Source organism: Lytechinus pictus, chromosome 3 (genome assembly GCF_037042905.1).
Source record: "Lytechinus pictus isolate F3 Inbred chromosome 3, Lp3.0, whole genome shotgun sequence".
NCBI lineage: Eukaryota > Metazoa > Echinodermata > Echinoidea > Temnopleuroida > Toxopneustidae > Lytechinus > Lytechinus pictus.
In genome coordinates this window covers 67,850,288-67,871,865 of record NC_087247.1, presented here as the reverse complement: position 1 = coordinate 67,871,865, position 21,578 = coordinate 67,850,288, and the positions used below count along the sequence as shown (strand labels likewise).

The 21,578-nt window shown below is 33.6% G+C and overlaps 1 protein-coding gene across 1 annotated transcript; it reads left to right on the top strand.

Annotated features, from left to right (window-relative positions):
• Positions 1–3,108: 3,108 nt before the first annotated feature.
• Positions 3,109–20,141, top strand: LOC129256139 (uncharacterized). The gene is made up of 5 exons (XM_054894414.2): positions 3,109–3,783; positions 6,269–6,349; positions 9,263–9,321; positions 12,752–12,826; positions 16,798–20,141. Exons 1-5 carry the CDS (start codon positions 3,639–3,641, stop codon positions 16,816–16,818), a joined length of 381 nt encoding a protein of 126 aa, XP_054750389.1. The 5' UTR covers positions 3,109–3,638; the 3' UTR covers positions 16,819–20,141.
• Positions 20,142–21,578: the final 1,437 nt, after the last annotated feature.

Here is a 21,578-nt window from a genome sequence, read left to right as displayed (position 1 = left end):
GAGATACTGAGAATCATTCGAATGTGCATCCATCGATGTTAAGAAAAGTTGGCAGGAACAAGCACGCTCGTGGTTTGTTTTTTTCTCATTACACTTTTTAAAACTAGTTTACTGGAAACCGATTCAGGAAACCACTTTGAAGGATCGCTTTGCTAGCGTTCCCACTTTATCACACGAAAGTGGTTTTCAAAATCACTTCACGTAAAGCGCTCTTGTTGCTATGGAAACGCTCTCGAGGCTGTTCTCACTACGTTCCTAAAACTAGTTTACTGGAAACTAGTTTAGTGGAAACTAGTTTAACGCGTAGTGAGAACGGTCAAAGCGGTCTTGGAAGCGATCTTCCAAACCAGTTTGGAAAACCACCTCGCGATGTAGATTTCAAGATCGCTTTGCCTCGTTAAAGTGGTTTTAGCGTAAGTGGGGACACAACCGTTCTTCGGGAAGCGATCTTCGCACATTTTGAGCGCGCTACTCCACACGACAGGTGTAGAATGCCTATGCTGCGGTTTCGAATTTCGCGCGAAACGTGTCACCCCACTGAGAGCGTTTCCATAGCAACAAGAGCGCTTTACGTGAAGTGATTTTGAAAACCACTTTCGTGTGATCAAGTGAGAACGCTAGCAAAGCGATCTTCCAAAGCGGTTTCCTGAATCGGTTTCCAGTAAACTAGTTTTAGAAAGCGTAATGAGAACGGCCTCGATGAGGTGGTTTTCCAAACTGGTTTGGAAGATCGCTTCCAAGACCGCTTTGACTATTTTTAGGAACGTAGTGAGAACAGCCTCAAAGATTCAGTCTACCGTATGAATAGGATAATGACCAACATGGATTGGTTCAACAGTCTTATTACCCATGTCACGATCTCATTCATACAATGATATCAACCAAAAAACTTTTTCATCAACAATTGCCCAGATCATGATCTCCTTCTTATTGATGACATCATACTGAACATAATGAATAAAATCGTCCCAGCGAATCTATATTAGTGTATAATACCCTACCTTTATGGCATAATTACTTACATGTATGAGAATAGCTGAGTTTAATAGTATGAACACATCGGGAGATGTATATGTATATTTTCCTATTAAATTAACTTCCATATTATATTTCAAATGAAGAGAAAACCCATCCAATCTTTAAAGTAGTCAGTATATAGCATTCGTTGTTGATCATGAGGTAAAAGAATAACGGATATTGAAAAAGACAGCCCACTTTCCTCCATTTCGCGTAATCTTTCCGATCATATACCGATGAAATATTACACAGGGAAGTGGCGATGTCTTGTTGTTACAGCAACATTCATCAAAGAGTCAAGGAAATAATATTTTGCGAAGAAATGTATATAAAGTTTCAATCAATGTTGTTTTTAAGGGTTTTTCTCTTCAGAGCATCGACTGCCTCCCATCATCATATCATAATTGTTATTTATTTGATCCATTCAGCCATTTCAAAATAATAAAACAGACAAACTCATTCGAAACTAGAAGGAAAGGCGAGATAGAATAACAATCAATCAAGTCGAGCTTCTGAATTACGTTGCTGAGTAGGCTGATATATAGATATGTGAAGAGAGATTCAATACATGTATATTGTGTTTAGGTCATATCTATGGTAGATATGAATGTACAAAATGTATATATGTTTCTTTATCGTTAAAAATAATCAAACGAAAAAAAAAAATTAAAAAAAAAAAAAAATCATAAGTAAAATATACCTTTTGTGCCCATAAGTGGGACAAGATATTTTTAGGTCTCCACACAATAATCTAAATAGTAAATCAAATCAAACATTTACAAGAAGTAAAATATACTTCAACCCATTATGGTTTGGGACGCCACATGAGGATTTCTAATTGAGAAAATGGAATAAATCCTCCTTCCTGATCCATTCATGCTCTTATTGAAAGAATTATTCTTTTGTTATTTTTCTTGCTAATTGATTTCTTATTAATAATTTCCTAGAAATTCACATTAATTAAAATAACAGTCTTGTTTCCAAACAGCTCGGGCTCATATTCGTTTGTTTCGTTCGCTCACGATCGTGCTTCCTCCAATATTGAATATATTTCTGCAATCCTCCTTCTCCAAGAAAAGACCACTGCGCATGATCTTGATATCTATCTGTAAACTTTGTATTACCCAGAAAAAAAATTCCAAGAAAAGTATAAAGGAAATCACCTTTCATATATCAGAACTCGTATAGAACCGTATAAACCAAGACGTAACCTGAAATCATCTTCTCGCTTTTCCCTCCACAAATGCAAATACATATGGTCAAAGAGCCCTTTCATTTTCTGCCCCTGTACTCTGGAATTCTCTACCGATAAATATTAGAACTGCACTATCCTTCTCCATATTTAAATCTATTATTAAAATTTACTTATTTTTAAAATAATGTTTATAATGTTCAACATAGTATGCTGTTGTTAAATATTGTCAGTTTTCATTAGTTATGAAACTTTTATGTATTGATTTAATTTGTTCTAATTTGTATGACATATTTTCGGCTTAAGGTTTAGGTTTAATGTATAATTCAGTAATTTGATATATTTTGTAAAGCGCATAGAGAGTCTTTTGACTACTATGCGCTATATAAATTTCAAATATTATTATTATGATATTACTTGAAATAGTGTTCTTTATGATATACATAACATTGCTAACTTCAACTCTGGGTTTAACACTATACCCTACCCTAAACCTAACATTCAACCCTAATGCAACCCTAACCCTATACATCTTGGACGAAATTAAGCCCGAAACTGTCGCAGGAGCAAATTACGTGTCACCATACATAACACAATCAACTCAAATGGCCCTTTGTTAGAAATTTAAAATAAGAACTTTTTTTCTCAGGAACATGTTTTTAGTTTCTGTGTATTTGAGATGAGTGGAAAATTGTAAACACATTATTGATGAGGGCTTTAAGGTGAGGACATATATATTTTGTCCAGTCCTGTGACGCTAAATGTCGTCATGTAACATCTATTAATAGGCATATGAGCAAAACAATATGACGATCTCTTTAAGTCCCGCCTCTTTTAGTAAATGACATGGAATCAACCGATAGATATTCATGAGAATCTTTTATATTTCTTTTAACACTATTGGTTGTGCCATAATAAACATCGATATTGCCCGCCTTTTATGTCACGAATTTCCTGTGAAGACCGCCAATCTACTTCCCTATAGATATCATACCCAGCATACTTTCTATTTTGACATAAAAGTGCTATAGATTCCCACCTATCAAATGGTAGGATCACTTTCCAGATCTGAGATACACGAAAAGTTGTTCGACATCTGAAATTGGAAGGCGTCTTATAATTGGAATCTAGAGAAAGGATCCCGTATTCGTTACAATCTAAAGTCTTCAACTCTCAAGCAAATGCATTGCTTTTAGCTATCACCTGCTCTTTAACGCGTGGAGTAAAAATTGCCGACATTATCTATAGGGCATTCACTCAATATCTCAACACATCTTTCTCTACTTGGTATCAACAAGATTTGTAGTATTTTTCCCATCAAACTTTCATGTACGAACATCAATCTAGTTTTGTCAAAGTATTAGGTTTAGGCAAGCAGTAATTAAAGAAGTTTTATCTTCTTTGAGTTTAACATTCGTTTTCTCAGAGAATGTCCGAATCCAGGCATTTGAGTGGGGTACAGATTTGGCTTATGGTTGCGTGCCTTATGATTGTTGTTGAATACTCGACATGCGGTCTCCTCAATCAAATGGACATCATCAGATACAGGAATGCAGACAAAAAGAGTGGTTTAAGTAAGTAAAGTAAATCATTCATCTACATTGTATCTACCGCATTAGTTTATGTCAAGTGTTTGTGTTATAAGTCAAGTGTAAAATTGTAAAGTGAAAATGTTTGCTGCAATGTGTTGCATTCATTTTTAAAAGGAGTTATGAAAGTAAAAAAATATATATACCTATTAATTTTATATTAACATAATTAATAATTATATTACATAACATGCCCCATTATTAGAAAAATGATTAGCGTTTTCGAATGTATTAATTAAAAGGGGAAACTGAAGTGTGAAAGTAGAATCTATACGTGTATAACACCTAAAAGTGTATCTAAAAAGAGATTGAAGGGTAAAAGAATGTATAGGTGACGTTTTTAACGTGTAATCAGAAAATATAATATAACTGGAATGAAAACCCGTCCTATGCCCATTAAGCGTTGATTAGAGTATAATTAACCATGTTTTGTGAGAACACTTCGAATCCTCTCTCATCTCGTTCTATTTCAGCTTGATACACGTTTTCCTTTAACCCAGTAATTATAGTATTGTATTCATAGAGACCTAGCATGTGTTATCATTGGGGGAGTTCCCGTAAATAATGGAAATAAAGTAACAGATGACATACATGTATGGATAATTCCTTTTGACGGGTTATCGAGAGTTTGGTGGTGTAGGTGGATATAGAGTTAGTGTAAAACGAGAAGATATACCGTCATGGGATGTGATGATCATGCTGATAGAAACTACATGATCTCATGCTGTTAATCTAAATCGCTATCATTAAAACTCAGAAGCGCAAATTCATAAGTCTTATATTACTCTTTGTTCATAAGTTTCTTTGTTTCCTTGCTCCTCTGTCATGCACCTCCCCACCTCTCTCCCATCTACCCCTGGTCCTCTCCCTCTCCTCCTCTCTCTTTCTTTCGTTCTTCCTTTCGCTCTCTCTTTCTCTCTCCCTTTCTTAACTTCGGCTTTTTAGAAAATGAACTAGGTAGCAATTGAACGTGAAAAGAGGTTCAGAGAGAGATGGAATAAAAACATATTAGGAGATAAAGACAAATGCAATGGGCTAATTGGAGAAGCAATATATTATTAGGAAGGTAACTCGATAGATAGATATATAGATAGATAGATAGATAGATAGACAGACAGGCAAAGAGAAAGATAGATAGATAGACAGATAGAGATAGACAGATAGATAGATAGATAGATAGACAGACATAAATAGATAGACAAAAATATTAATATGTAGATAAATGAATAGATAGATAGATAGATAGATAGATAGATAGATAGATAGATAGATAGATAGATAGATAGATAGATAGATATATAGATAGATAGATAGATAGATAGATAGATAGATAGATAGATAGATAGATAGATAGATAGATATAGATGAAGATAGGTAGGTAGGTAGATAGATAGATAGATATATAGATAGATAGATAGATAGATAGATAAAAACAGATTGATTAGTATATGGATGGATAAAAATAAAGAAAAATATATAGAGAGAGAGAGAGAGAGAGAGTGGAAATACGTAGGTGGAAATACATGATGAAAGCACTATACGTGAATGTATTTTTCCCATCGCAATGATTGGTAACATTGCTTAAAGCTGTTGCTATTATTCTTGCTATACCCATCTAAATACCTGTCGATTTTTAATGAATATTCCGGTGGAATGTTCAGACAACTCGTTACAATATCACAGAAAGAAATAACACCAGCTCACTTTGACTTTGACTTTCATTTCCTCTTTTCATGCTTTTAGGCAAAAAGGTAGTTCCAAAGTGTATTTTAGATGACTATCTAGACATTACAAAACTGGATGAAAAATAAAACAATCTTTAACATCCTTTTCTATATTATGAAGCATTTAGATGATTCATGTATGAATCATTGAAATCTAGACTGAAAAAAAAAACATAACAATATGAAGGAATGTTGTGCATTGGTATACAAATGTCTGAATTAGCATTGCATTAAGTCCCCCCCCCCCCCCCCGCTTTCCCCTTGAGTTAGAGATGGAAATGTTACATTAATGTTTCATATGTTTGCTAAATAGATGTATAATTGTTGTTGATTTTTCTTTGGTCATTGATCGACATCAAAGAAAATCACGAATATGATATAAATTGGAACGGTGTAAATGAAATAATTGTGCCAAAATATAAATGGAGAGAGTCATCCTCCCATTCTTGTGTTAATCAATAAAAACTAAAGAAAGAAAATATGAAAATTAACCATATTAAAGAAGATCGTTGTTTATGATGTTATGTAAATTAATCCTATTATTAAATACTGCGAGATAAAGATTTGTTCCACATGTGTTCGTATATTCACAATAAAATTGAAGTTTGCATCAAGACCATATTTTATTGATACTTTTTACGATTTTACACTTATCCCGAGTCTCTATCTTTTTTTTCTAAAAACAAATATTTTGATTTAATTAGAAGGGATATTTCTCCATTACCCCCCCCCCCCCCCTCTCACAGACTGCAGACAGTGTTCAGTAAACAAGGAATATCTCATCTCGCACATGGATACTTGCAAAAATATCTGTACTCGGCCTTTAGGTAAGTAGGATGGTCTTGCCTTGCTTGCCAAATTACATTAGCTTTATTGTTCACCCGTTTCGATTTCATTGCCATTATGATACTGTTACCTCTAAGTCATTTACTATCTACGCCTTGAGAGTATTTCATTTTTGCTCGCCATGAATTTACTTCGATCCAACACTGCATGCAGCTGGCTTGGGAAAAGGACCACTGGTCATAGATCGTCATCCAAGTAAATCACGAATATGAAATGGAATATAAATGAAATGATTGTGCCAAAATCTGAATGGAGAGAGTCATCCTCCCATTCTAAAAAAAAAAAAAAAAATCAAGAATAGCTTTCTTCACATTCATAAAGATTTAACATGTTTCTATTTTTATAGTCGTATAAGCGTCAAACAGGGGAATAGATGGTAAACACTTATCTTTTTGGGTTCTTTGAAAGAAAACGAGGAAAAAGATAATAATTTATAATGATTTTGTTATTTACTCAAATATTAAGTTTTCTTTTCAAAGATGCATGCTGATGAACTAAATGTGAATTCCATAATCCATAATCTAGATTAATAATCAATCGCATGCGTTGATTTATAATTAAGAATAAGTGATGGGATATAGATGTACGATTTTAACTATTAAGATCAACATTTCAGATTAAAATAAGAGATGAGATTTTGGCTTCAAGCTCTACAGAACAAAAATCTGTGTCTAATGAAAAGGAGAGTGTTTAAATTGTAGCTTATAAATATATATTTTACTTTGTGAGTCATCGTCAGCGATCACATGAAGTAAGATAATAGTAAGTAAGTTTGGTATAGAATACTGTCATTACGTTTTCCTTCATTTGCTTTGTTATATTGTGCTTCATGATTTTGTTTGTAAATTGACCCTTCCAGCATGTGCTGCTAATCAATTTTTATGTATATATATATATATGTATATATATATACCAATAAATAATAGTAATGATAATAAAGCTAATGTGTACGCTCACACAGACTCTTTGTTTTGTAAAAATATTCTAAGAAAAATGAAACCCTACTTAAGTATTACAAGGGGATCAGCTGCCAGTAAACTATAATGGTGATTAGAAACAAATTTAAGATATAATGACTTTTTGAAAGAAAACATTTTAAAAAGGAAAATTTCGTGCAGCTTTTAAAAATAACGCATTCTGTCTTATATTTGCCCGATGGATATTATTTGAGATAAAATGAGATGGGCAACTGGTCAGTGAACCACCTTAAATTATAATATAATTAAAATATAAGAAGAGACAATAACATTTGGGTGAATACTCAGATTCATGAAGTAAAACTCAAGGGAGAAAGAGGAGTAACACTATCACGAGATGATCAAACATGGGATGAGACGTAGGAGGAGGTACAAACATAAGAAAAAATAGAAGAAGAAAAAGAAGAAGTAGACGAAGGAGATAAAAATGGAGGAGGAGGGAAAATGCGAGAAGGAGAATACAAAAAATAGGGAAATAGGGTATGTATAAAGAGTGTTTGTATCCATTCAGCGTTCGATTCGACGTGAAAGAGATCTGAAGGCGCGTCCGAGTCGCTGTGCTGCTATGTCGGGTTACAAAGGGCAAAGCGACCAGAAGCGCCCTCTGAAATCTTTCCATAGCATCCGTCATCATCAAGTTCATAATTGTATCGGTACTGAGAAATCGCTTCTTTTTACAAATACGAAAATATACCAACGAATTCGGCAAAGCTACGGTTGCAAACTATGAGATGTTCTTTCAACGTGATTTAGGGTCGTTTCCTATACCTTTTTTATGTGGGGAAAACCGTTTTTATTTATATTTATTACATTTATTTTATTTATATTAACGTATACGCAGTACATTTCCCAATTTTATCGTGTGGTTAAAAATGGCATGGAGATTACAAAACAAGTATAAGACATGAGTGCTTGCGAGCTACGAAAATCTTGCCATCAACAATATTTATTATTGCTCTCACGTTTTGTAAGAGTATCGCTATTTCCCTACAACCAAATAAAAGTAGATACGTTCTTTAAACTTATTCTGAATCACTATCATGGGTTATTATAATATCACTACGACCTATCACGGGTAGGCAGATGTTTCCATGCAAAGCGGAAATCAAATACGAAGACAAAAAAGGATAATGGACATCCTTTCAATAACCTTGTCAAAATCTTTCTGTTTAACAATACTATACGATGGCATCTGCTATAGTAGTATCTGTGTTATCTATGGATGTAAAAGTATAGACCTTGACCACAATCTGTAATTCAATATCATAACAGTAAGTAAAATACCTAGTTGAGTAAAGTTTATCAAAGTAATTGATTTAGAATAATGATATAAGTAATATACTTATGTATAGGACAATGACACGTAATATCATAATCATTTAGGTTTATTTTAAGATTCACGATTAAAATGAAAACAAGAACACCTATAATAACCGTAATAATTTTGTACATGTAATATTGTCATGGTCCATATTCATAACTACTTAGATAGTGGTGCACGTATATTGTCTCATTACCTCCCCATCACATAAACTTAAAACCCCTCCATCCCCCACCCCCGTCTCCCCCCTCCCTCGGTTCTTACCGGTCACCAAAGATGCGTAAAAATTATACAGATTAATAAGCATTTGTGCATTAAATCGTTATTTTATCATCAAAAGCTTAGTTCATATAAACCCAACTCAATAAACAGACAATCGTGTAGATGGTGATACTTGATTGTTTATTATACAGATAACACATTTAAATTGAAATGACAATTAAGATAGACTGTGGGAGAAGAAGATGATTAACCACTCAAAAATGAGGGTATGATTTATTTAGATGAGAGACAAACGACATTGACCAAAGCCTATACTTATGAAATATATATGTGATGTTTGCATATTGTTTATTTTATTTCAACTTTTTTGGCAGGTAAGAGAGGATTCGAATCTGAAGAAGTACAGGATATCAACAATGAGAATAACCCATCTGTAAGACAATATTTTATTTCCAGCTCATTTTACCTTATTTTCTTTAGCAATTCTTTCTATTTATCGTCTTTAATGTTATCTCTTATCTCTCTTTCTCTCTGTTTTTATTGTATGACTCCTTTTCACTTATATGATGATAAATAAAGTAGGCCTATTTTTCACTTTTTCAAATATTGTATACATTTCCATCCTCTTTTAAAATATATTTCATTCGTTTTCTTTTATCTTACACTCGATGTCAAAATGTCGCACACAACCAAAAGATTACTGCCTTCGTGTCAATCATGCAAATTTGAAGCAAATTAAATTGAACTAAACATGAAAAGACTACGTATTGTGGAAAATATCTATTTATAGTTACTTATAATCAAATACATGACTGCGTTTTCTTTCTATTTGAAATTTCGATTCCTTTTTTCGATTTACGTTTTTTTTTTGTAATGCAAATCTGTAACCTGAAAATATCAAATTTACAATTCACAATCTAAAATAAAAGTTTGAAATTCCTTAAGAAGATTTCAATAGGTATCATAATTATCATAGGTACATTTAAACTTGTTCACTATTACCCTTACCATTTCAAACATTTTTTTAAAATCCCTTAATATCTTGCCCGTTGCTCTCTTTAAAAAAAGAATAAATTAGCAATAAAAAAGTGGTGCAATGTAATTCAGATCTCGCGGGTTCTTTCTTGTGAAAGTACAGATGTTGAAATTACGTCTCTCATGAGACACATATTTTGCAAACTTTTCCCGATTTAAAATTATTTTCTGCAGGCAAAAAATCATACGCATAGAAATGACCCGATTTCGTTGAGAGATTGCAAGAAAATTGTTGTATTAATAAATACTCCTTGAAAGTATTGTATATAAACAGTGTAAAGTGTGCTCAATATGGTTACAAAAATTATGCATTTGGAAGCGCGAATAATATTCTACATTGAACTGAACCATGGAGCTATTAATAGCTCTATGACTGAACTATGGAAATGATGGGGGAAAAAAATCAATTTTAACGTATAATACTTCGTAAATGAACAAGGAAGAAACTGCAGGATATCATCAAAGTAATCTTTGACTCCATTTTTGGCTTTCATATTACAGTGCATAAAAAAAACACGATAGTATGTTCCTTTATCACCTTTTTTATGACACGGATATAACGAAAATATATAACTTAAACAAGTTTTTAACAATTATCAAATATGACTAATAACAATGTTTCTGCATTAAAAAAAAATATTTTTTTACTTGCATCATTCCAGAATTTTCTCTTCGAGAATAACTCTTTCATTGTTCTGGATTTGTTCACCAACCTCTCATTCTCATAAATTAACATTTACTGCATATCAAATTTTTCACATAACTACTGTGAGCAACTTGTAAAGATATGGAAAGCGGATTGATTCATAGGCTAAAATGTAACTGGTCTTGTCGTAGCGATATATTCTTACATGAATTATACTACTTGGTGTAAAATTTCAATCGGATAATAAGATTGGAGAGATTGGAGTGAGATTTTGAGCACTCAGCTTGTCAATTCTAATGTCAATTGCTGAGTGGAATAATTCTGCGGATAGTTAAATGTATGAGAGAATGTTAGCGTTGTGCATTGTTCTCACTGCTATTTTCTCCAGAGTAAACATATCTTAAAATATCAAAGAATCATGCAGACAGACTTTTTAGCAAGCAAGTTGCCAGAAATCATAACCAGGTTAACCAACTTAATGTTGATCTTATCGTGTTGTTAGAATTCTTTATTTTGTAAATTTGTCTCTACTGATTTATATCAAAATGTCTTGAATATTTCTAATCAGTCATGGGTGAAAAAAATCGATCCTTGGGAGTATATTGTTCTCAAAGCAGGTGGGTAATCATATACGAAGCGCACTGGATGAATAGCTTCTCTACAGTCGTCTACATTGTAAATTGTTTTCTTTACTTTTGTAAGCTTAAATTGCCACCCCGTTTTTGTATTTTCACTTATGAATGTGTATGAGGAGCTTATCATGCAAAGAGACAAGAACTATTTGATCGGGGTGGGGGCAGACCAGCGGCGTATTCAGATGGAGGAACATCCTACCCGTGCCACCCCCTCCCTTTGAAAAGCATAACCAATATTTTTTAGGGGAAATGCGCATGCAATTGAAGACTTTCTTTTTGCTTGTCAAATTTTTCCTGCCATAAAATGACATCCATTTTGTAGTGCAAGCCCTGTTTTTTTTTTTTTTTTTTTTGTTACTTTTTTTCTTACATAAATCACCATTAATTGGGAGTGAATACCTTTTTTTCGGGGGGGCTTGGTAATATTTGTATGTAAATAATACCTCCCCCTTGGAAAATTCTGGAACCGCCCCTGGGCGAGACGACCCTCTCCATGCTCTTTTGCTGTAGAAAAATTCGAAATTCTGGGGGTGAGGACACTCTCCGTCCCCCTTGGATTGCTACCCATAGTTTAATTATAAAGAAACAGACTTCAGGATAAGTTTATTCTTTATTGAAAGATGCTGAAAGTGATCTTATTGCTCTTATATACAATTAAAAAACATATAACTTGCTCATGTGATCTAAGCTCTCAGTCAATATAATTTGTGATTGGTGTTGGTTAATGGAGATATCGTAGAGCAGCTATCATTATAATGTACAGTGCGTCTACAAAAAAAAGAAACCAGATTTATCAGTTATTTCCTTTTCAACATATGCATATGAATATTGATATTATATTTATGTCGCCATAAATTTGATTGGTTCTTCTTTGCTTTGTTGTCCGATATGAATTTGAAAATTCACGCTATGTTGAGCAAGAAGAGTGACGCAGAATTGATCGGTCAGAACTGTTAGAACCGACAAGCTCAAGCAATACAACGACCGATTGCTCTGGGCTTGCCCTGTCTCTGTGACCGTACCCAGCGGTTTCTCCTATAGATAAACTTGAATTATGATCAATCAAAAATCGGATGTGTAGCTTGCCGGGGACGCCTGTCTTTGTAACAGTCACGGTGCAACAAACTGGTCACTATCAGAGGAGTCATATAATTAGATCATAATAATTATAACCCCAGCTTCCAATTGGACTGTTTCTATTTATGATAATTTTTATGATTTGTTTTACAAAAGGGATATACATGGAGACAAAAACATTTTTTTTAATCTGAATTAAAATCATAGATCACTTTGGTATAGTTGAGTATTACAGTAAACAAATTATATGTAGGTTCATGTTCTTACGTACACAGACATACAATGATTACTATATCAATAATGATATTTGTTTATGTATCGCATATTATCATATGTTTCAAAGCACCAGAATTTGTTCATGATATATAATTATGTTTTTATTAATGCTCAATTAAATGCAAAAATGTCAAACTATTAATCATGATATAATGACTCCGTTTTTTGTATCTTATTTTTAAACCCTTTTCCAGGTTCTGTCAAAGAAATGTGTGATTGATCCCCTATATTATGCTCTATCTGAGGAAGGCAGGGAACAAGTCATGCAGGTCAGAATTAACATTTTAAATGGTCGTGAAAACTGTGTTAATGGGGACTCATTTGAATAGGGCATTACATCCTGTTATGTTTCAGTGCATAAATCCATTTCATCATGAAAATTGAAAACTTACAACCGATTTTGTTTATGTTCAGTGCAAGTCACTATATACGACTATACAGTGCGTATCAAAAAAAGTTTACACTTAGAAAAAATCCTGTAAAATTATACATTTGTAATATCCCGAAGATTTTTCCACATTTTAACATTGGTACAGATCCATCTAAGCAAATGACAATATAACTGTCGAAAAATATTTCCGCTTGAGTGAGCACCACTTACTTTTGAAAAGTTAGTGAAAAAGGATTTGCGCAGAACTTTGAAATAGTTATGACAATAAAAGTAGACCTTAACCATGAAGAACACATGGAATTTAGCTAGTAAAATTTATTTGAAGACATCTTTATCTTTTTTAACTTGTTTCCTTGCCCAAAACACTTCGAAGAGTGCATTGTGCCCCACCCCACTCCCTCACACACCGAGGCCATCGTGACGATATTTGCTATACACTGAGATGTGATTTACATGAAATGGTTTAGGCTTGATTTTCATTTTGTTAATCATTGTCAAGCTTGGAAAAAGTGTGGAGAAACAAGTATTAAATGAAAAATGAAATGTAAACCCACTTTAAATGATAAAAATGCTGGAGATGTCTGATATAAACTTTTGTTCAGATTCAGTTATGTCCTCACATCCAGCTGGCACAAAAAGGGTAAAGGTTGTGCTTATTAAGTGTTGAAATTTCAATTTGGGTTGCAAAATTGTTACAAAATGCTTGAATGTATTCGTTTTATTTCAATTGACTAAAAGTGGAAGGGAAATGTATGAGAAATGTTTCGCAGGGTAAGTTTGATTTCGCCCTTTCCCCTTGACACAGCATGAAAACAAGCATTTCTGCGGAAACAGATTTCTGCGAGCTTTACAAAAATAGACAGTGCTCACTCAAGTGTAACATTCTGTCAAAACTTTTAGTTTCATTGGATAGATGAGACCCAAACCCAAGATTATATGTGAAAAAATTACCTACATGTTGTATATTTTTTATTTCCCAGGGCTTTTTCAAAGTGTAAACTTTTTTTGATACGTACTGTATATACGTGTACCGAAGCAATATAAATCACATGTTTTGAAATATCACTGTTTTCATCTTAACTTAATTACACGCGTCATTCAAATTGGTTAAAATTCGGTATTATTCAACGTTGATTCAATTCCAAGAAAACATACAAAATATCATACAGTCTTGTAAGAAAATGGGCAAACAAAGACATTTTAATATGTACACGTAACATATAGAATTACGAGTATTATGATACAGGACTATATATCACTGAATTGGAATTGGGCAGTTATCATTAAAACTTCATGAAAATCGATTACACGGAAATGTATCCAAATATACCGTTGTAATAAATGGATTTTGGTAAATAAAAAGAAAACAAATATACGCTGAATTTACTTCATTATTTATCCCTGCAAATTAGCACTTCCCCCGTTCAGCACACCATATACACCTGTTTCATTTACACCTTTTTCATCGTATAAATTCGAGGTACGATTCAACTATGTTAAATGCCTTTTTATTTAATGGAGTTTCAGTTGCTAATATTGGCGCCAAGAGTGGTTAACAATCCGTTAACTTAATTTTAGGGCTTATATGCTGGCTCTAAATTCATCACTTTAACAAATAAGGCCAAATTTGATCACATGGCAGGGTCTGAAACCCTTTGACATACCTATTAATTTGATCAAACCCGATTACAAATTGTAAGAAAAAGCACGTAGTGGCCAAGGTCATTCTTTACAATGATCTTGTTCTCAAAATGCGTGTTTTTTTTCATACGTCATTTGGAAGCTCTGAACGTCTTATGTTAATTCGTGCAGGTTTTAGACGTCGAAAGGCATACATCGTTCAATTTATTTTCCCTTTTAACATGAATTTATTTTAAATGATAGAATATAACCAATTTAAACATTAAAACTGTAAGTTGTAATATTCAAAATGCCATAACTGCTTAAATGAATCTTTACAAAATAAATTCAACTACTCTTCGTGTGTCAAAGGATCCTGTAATTCCGCTTAAGACGAATATGTATATATAAATATTGCAAAATCATCGTTTGATGTCGCAGTAAGTGAGTTTTTGCTGAACATTTTGAATCAAAACTGATCTGACGCCAACCGCAATTTATACACCGATCTCATCCATATTCAACCTTGGATGCATATCTTCATGTCCCCATAAGGTGCATTTTCCTTTCAACTTACATCTTCCTTTCGAAATTGATAACACCCGTTCAGAAATTGACCTTCGATGTTGTGTGTAGGAGAGTATCTGGAGTGATGTAAATGGAGAGAGAAGGAGGTGAATACGAAAGTAAAAACATGTGCGTCAACCCCACACATCCCACATACACCTCGATCAAGCATATCATAAGCTTACAAGAACAGAGATTGTAAAGAAAAGAAGAAGTTTTCGGTCAAAATGATGGCGCTATTATATACAGGGCAGCACCAGGGAATTTTGATTCGAGGAAAGACGACCTAAAATCCCTTGACCTCATTTTCTTTCTCTCAATTGAATAAAGGGGATAGTATAGAGCAAAACGACCCAGTCATCTATTCTAAAATCTTCTTTCTCCCTTTTCAAAGGACGTAGGCTGGGGGGTATAACCGAACCTTTGTATTTCGTATCTTAATAATTCGCTATTATGAAAATCAAAGTCGATGCAACTTATCCTGTGTATTCTGTGGAGAATGTTTCATCCCTTGCAAACAAGGCGTGTGTGCAAAACCAAACGTATTATCATGTTTATAATCACAAGCATCATTGTGGAGGTGCAGCGGTCGGCTTGCCTAGCTAGGCCCCTGACTATGAAAGTCCAGGTTCAATTCCCGGTCATTGTACTTTGATGAAAACTTTCCCTTGCCTTGTTCTTTTATCATACATCAAATGAATGGAGATGCCATCGAACAAAAGTTTTTATTTGGTATAAAGGCATATCGTGAATGCCATCAACATTTTGAAAAATCACATATGTGTCTTTATCATTAAATGCCATGAAAATGATACATGCCTGTCTACGCGTCAATTCACGTATATCTTTCAGTTACATTCTATATGATAACAATTTTCGTATAGATGAAAATATTAAATTCATTGCAAGTTCATAGCAAGTTGAGCAAAATCATGATTAATCGAAAGGAACAGCCAGTAGGTTTTCAACATGAAAGAAAATAGCTGAATCGATTGCAAATTGGGAAAAATGCATTACTTAATAATTCAATTACTTTATTGCGGTTGATCTAATTCGAATGCAGACTCTCTCTCCCTAACGCAGGCGAACATTTCTAAAGTCTTTATTAGAGCCAAAGGGTGTAGATTCCACGTCATTGAAATATATTCATGTGTAATAATAGACAATAATTGTCTTGATATAGTAATGGGAGGACTACAAGCAGACGCTTCATTCAAGAAATCGTGTGCCCATATTGATCATATCGTGCGGTGTTGATTGCCAATCTGAATATTGTCATAGAGTTATCTGTTTTCATTTTTTTAATTTAAATAATGATTTTCATGATCCCCATACGTTTATTTTATTCTTATAAACATGAATCTAATGGGGAATGTGCCATTTATGTTGACATTTCTGATCGGAAAGCTATGTTGTCTGTTTGGACCTCATCCGGGGGTTTTCACAGAAATACAAGCGATCATCTCTGACTGTGACGTTAGAATATTAGGTGTTTTAATTGCTTTCAAATTATCAATTGTGTCACGTAAATGATTTTTTTCTGTTGGTCTTCGTGGTCTTGGTCTTCGTGGTCTTCAATGCTGATGTGCAAAACTCTCAATATGAAATAACTAGTAAATAGTGTAATATCTCATTTAATTTCTCTTCATTTTTCTTCTGCAGGTCTTGACGGAATGGCTCTGATGGGAAAGCTATCAAAAAGTTACAAAATTTACATCTTTTCCAAAATGTCAGTGAAATTTGTAGTCAAATATTAGTAGAATGATGCTTTATGTAAATGTTCTATTAAAAAAAAGAACCATTATCAGTACTCTATAGATGAATTTTAGGAGAAGTCTAGACTGTTCTCACTGTATATGCGCGAGAATTGAAAGGGGGATATATCATTCAATAGGTTGGGCACAATCATAGCTCACATTGATGACTGAAAGAAATAACTCTCGTTGACTTTCAATTTGAAAAAAAAAACAATCCTCGGAAATTATTTATGGCATTATAATTCCATTTACTTGAAAAAAGGGTATATAAATATCATTTGCAGAGAATTATGGTTAAAACACGCATTAAACGCCGTGATGCATACAGAATAATGTTGATTCCTCCTGTAAAGCTTATATCAGAAAAGAAGCCGTAAGGAAAGAACCCATCCCCAATAACAAGTAGACCACCAATATATCAAATAAGATGTAAAATATTAATCAATGGTACCAAAAAGTTTCGCTCAATTTTCAAATTACCAGTTATATGCTCATTACAGCCGATATGCAATCAAGGGATCAATGACGTCTAACACTCGCATTTTCTTCCGGAAATTGTAAAATATGAAATATTTCATTTGTTTGGTAATTTTGATGACTTTATTTCTCTGTTTATAAGTGAAATTGTCTTATAGTAATCTATTGTTATTCCTTCACGAATTTTCTTCGTGTTAAATGTCGAAAAAAAATTACATATCTCATGAAATAAAGTATAAAAAAAACAATGAATGTGTGCCACGATTAACTCGTAATGTGAACATTATTTTTTTTTAATAAGTCACATTTTAAGATGTCATTATCTTATTTATCTATCTTTCTTGTATCGACCTTTTTCTGTGTTATCGTTATTTGATATTTCTATAACTGGTTAGTGTCGGTCAGTCCGTCTGAGATGTACAATTATTGAGTTATTCGAATCATACCAAATTGATAACTTTAATATAATCAGGATGAACAATTATTTTGATGTCAATTTTCAACCGTTTCTTAAAAGATTTCTTCTTTGCTTTTCGTTTTGGAGAATGTACGTAATCAAGAGTTTCTCTGTGCGAATTTATTTCAATTGTAGAATTCAAAGTCACTGTATATGAAATAATCCAAATTTATATAACCCCCCCCCCCGAACGATTTTTTTTTCAGTGGGGTTACTGACATGGGCTACAAATTCTCCTCAAAGGTGGGGACACAATTCAGTTTTCCATTGTTCTTTTATACACATACATACATGCAAGGGCACCCCCCCACACACACACATATACTGTATATATATATATATATGACAGTCATTTCTTAGCTTTAATCTTATAAAATAACGTAGATATAGAATTAAATAGTGTGAGCGCGAAGCACGAGCTAAAATATTTGGAAATTTCATTTATTTTGTCGAGAAGATTGAACATTTTGAGCAATGTTTATGATCCTCAACAAGATGCATATAATGTAACAAATAATTACTGCGAGCGCGAGCAGAAACTTTTAATATACGTTCTGGTCTGATCGAAAAGGGACCTGTTATCAGGACTGTTTGCAGTTACCCATGAAGAGCTGAAAATGTTAGACATTCCGACCTAAGAACAGAATTCTGAGCACTTTTTGTAATCATGAATAGGGTAGGAATATAACTATACAATTGAAGGAAACAAAATTGAGATTTCAGACCTAAAAACGGGACATTATAAGCACTTTTCTAATCATACTTTTCTAATCATGGACAGGATAGGTATATACAATTATTGATATGCGAGCGCAAAGCGCGAGCGGAAACAAAATTGAGATTTCAGACCTAAAAACGGGACACTATTCATTTTTTTGTAAATGAGGAAAAGAATGGGTAATTGGGTATATTCCTACATCAATAATGTGGGCGCGAAGCGCGAGCAGAACAGTTTTGATATTCTGATCAGAAACTTTATAATTTAAGCATTTTTTTTATAACTGCGTATCTGAATAAACACGCGTGCGCTTTCTTAAATTTAAACCTAGAATCTGGGCATCCTAAATACATTTTTTTATTATGAAAATTAGTAATGCGAGCGCGAAGCGCGAGCTGAAAATATTTGATATTGTGATCTGAATATGAGTGAATTTAAGCACTATTTCAAGCACTGTGTAAGATAATTCTGAAGTGGGGGAGGGGTGTTCCTACAAAACGTCGTTCATTTTCATTACATTTCTGTCATATAAGCCTATCATACCTACCAGATTTCCGGAGGGTGCTGCCTATAGAAAATAACACACGCAGCATCCCCAAGGAAAATGCTGGGGGTGCTTCACCCCCAGCACCCCCGCTTCCCAGGGCCATATACCCAAGCGAAATCTCCTCTTTCAAAACTACTTCAATACTAAATCATATGGAGATCGGATTACATGAGCTTCTTTCCCACTAAATCTAGAAATATTCAATATACACTTAAGCGCACATTCATTTCTGAATGCCTAATCAAGTTGATGTTGGCAACGTGCATTTAAGTTTAACTCAAACCTTATTCCTTTTCCCCATAATTCATCACGCTATAATTACTACTAAGTTTAGTCATTTCAGTAGAGTATTATGTGCCGCTAAGACTCCTGTTTTCATTCTTGTAAGATTTGAAGGACCATGTCTACCACTTTACTTATCATATTTACTAAAATTTATTTCAAATATGACTCCAAGTTAATAACATATTATCTATGTATGAATTTTCAATAACTTAGACTTGGACTTAAATTATTTCCATGTGTGGTAAATAATACGGCATAAACACTATAATGGAATGTCTTTAAAACTCTCTTTCACATAATTTTTTTCTCATTTTCCCATACTTATATTGTTATTTTTAACGTCAACTATATAAATCACTATTGTAATCTGCACTCTGAGCTCTGGCATTAACACAAGGAAATCAATGTGTCCAAACTTTACTAACAAGTTGTATGCTGCTTGTTTACTGCTTCCCTTTTTATGCATCCACGGTGAAAAAATACCAAGTTGAGCAGAGCAGTTAGTGTAACGATGTTACTATACTTCTTCTTCTGCTGATGTTTATAATGACGATGACGATGATGATGATGATGATGATGATGATGATGATGGTGGTGGTTAGAACGATGGTTTTAATGAGAACAAAAAATAAAGAAATGATTATGATGGTATAATGGTATAAATGTTATAATGATAAAGATGCTACTGCTGCTGCTGCTGCTGCTGATGATGATACTCCTGCGACTGATGATGATGACGATGATAAATAAAATGAACATTAATTGAATGTTGAATTAGCATGTAATGATCTTAATTATGTAAAGAATGAAACATGAAGCATAAAACATATACTGAATGACAATATTATTGGTTGGTTGGTTGATTGATTGATTGATTGATTGATCAATCGATTGTTGATTGATTGATTGATTGATTGATTGATTGATTGATTGATTGATTGATTGATTGATTGATTGATTGGTTGATTGGTTGGTTGGTTGGTTGGTTGGTTGGTTGGTTGGTTGGTTGGTTGGTTGGTTGGTTGGTTGGTTGGTTGGTTGGTTGGTTGGTTGGTTGGTTGGTTGGTTGGTTGGTTGGTTGGTTGGTTGGTTGGTTGGTTGGTTGGTTGGTTGGTTGGTTGGTTGGTTGGTTGGTTGGTTGATTGATTGATTGATCGATCGATTGATTAAATAATTGCACTGTAAAACAGTTTAGCAAATATTGGGTAAAGAGGGAATATGCATGTTTGAAGGGTAAAATGGTACCAGATACTGTGTAAATTTACCAAATTTTACTTTTAATTTTACCCCAAAACTTGCATTTTGCGTCAGATGGGACACAATCTTACACAACAAAAACGCAGTTTCCTTTTTTATCAAATATTGGGTGATTTTTTACTCAATACTTTTAGAGTGTGATTAATTGATTGATTGATTTTTATTTATTTATTTATTCGGTGACCAATTATTTAGTATTCAATTATTTTTAATTTATTTATTTGCTCATTGATTGATAATTTCTTTTTTCGGTAGACTAATCTAATGTCCGACTAATCAAATGTTTCACTGATTCATTCATCTAATGAACAATTGATCGATTGATATCTTTATCAACTAATGAAAAAAATAGTTGATTCAGTCCTTCATTGATTGGAAAATGACATAAATCAATGAATGTATGTTCAAACAGATATACAATCGATTGAACGTTGGACTTGATGATCCAAACTCTCACTGCAAAAGATTTGCTACTCCTGTTTAAGACTGAATAGCAGCTCCTTTTAAAGTTGCATATTTCTAGGTGTGACGAAACTATTAAAGACCCATCTCCCGAACACAATTATCATGTCCCGGTTCCATGACATTTGCTCCAACGACATTTGCTCCAGCGGCAATTGCTCCTCTCTCAATTCCACACACTAATCAAATGACCCACTTCAACCCTGGGTATACCCTACCCTAAACCTAACGTTAAACCATATTGCAACCCTAACCCTACATCTTAGACGAAATAAAGCACTGAGCAATTGTCGCAGGAACAAATGTCGTGTCACCCATTAAGTTGCCCCGTAGATTATTTGATTCGTGATACTTTCTAAATAAACGGTATGATATCCGATATAGTTCACTCACACTTCCCAAAATATCCTCATCAAAATGCTTTTAGATTTTAGTATAATGCATCTTGGAAGAAGTTAATATCACAGTGGCTTTCTTAATTCA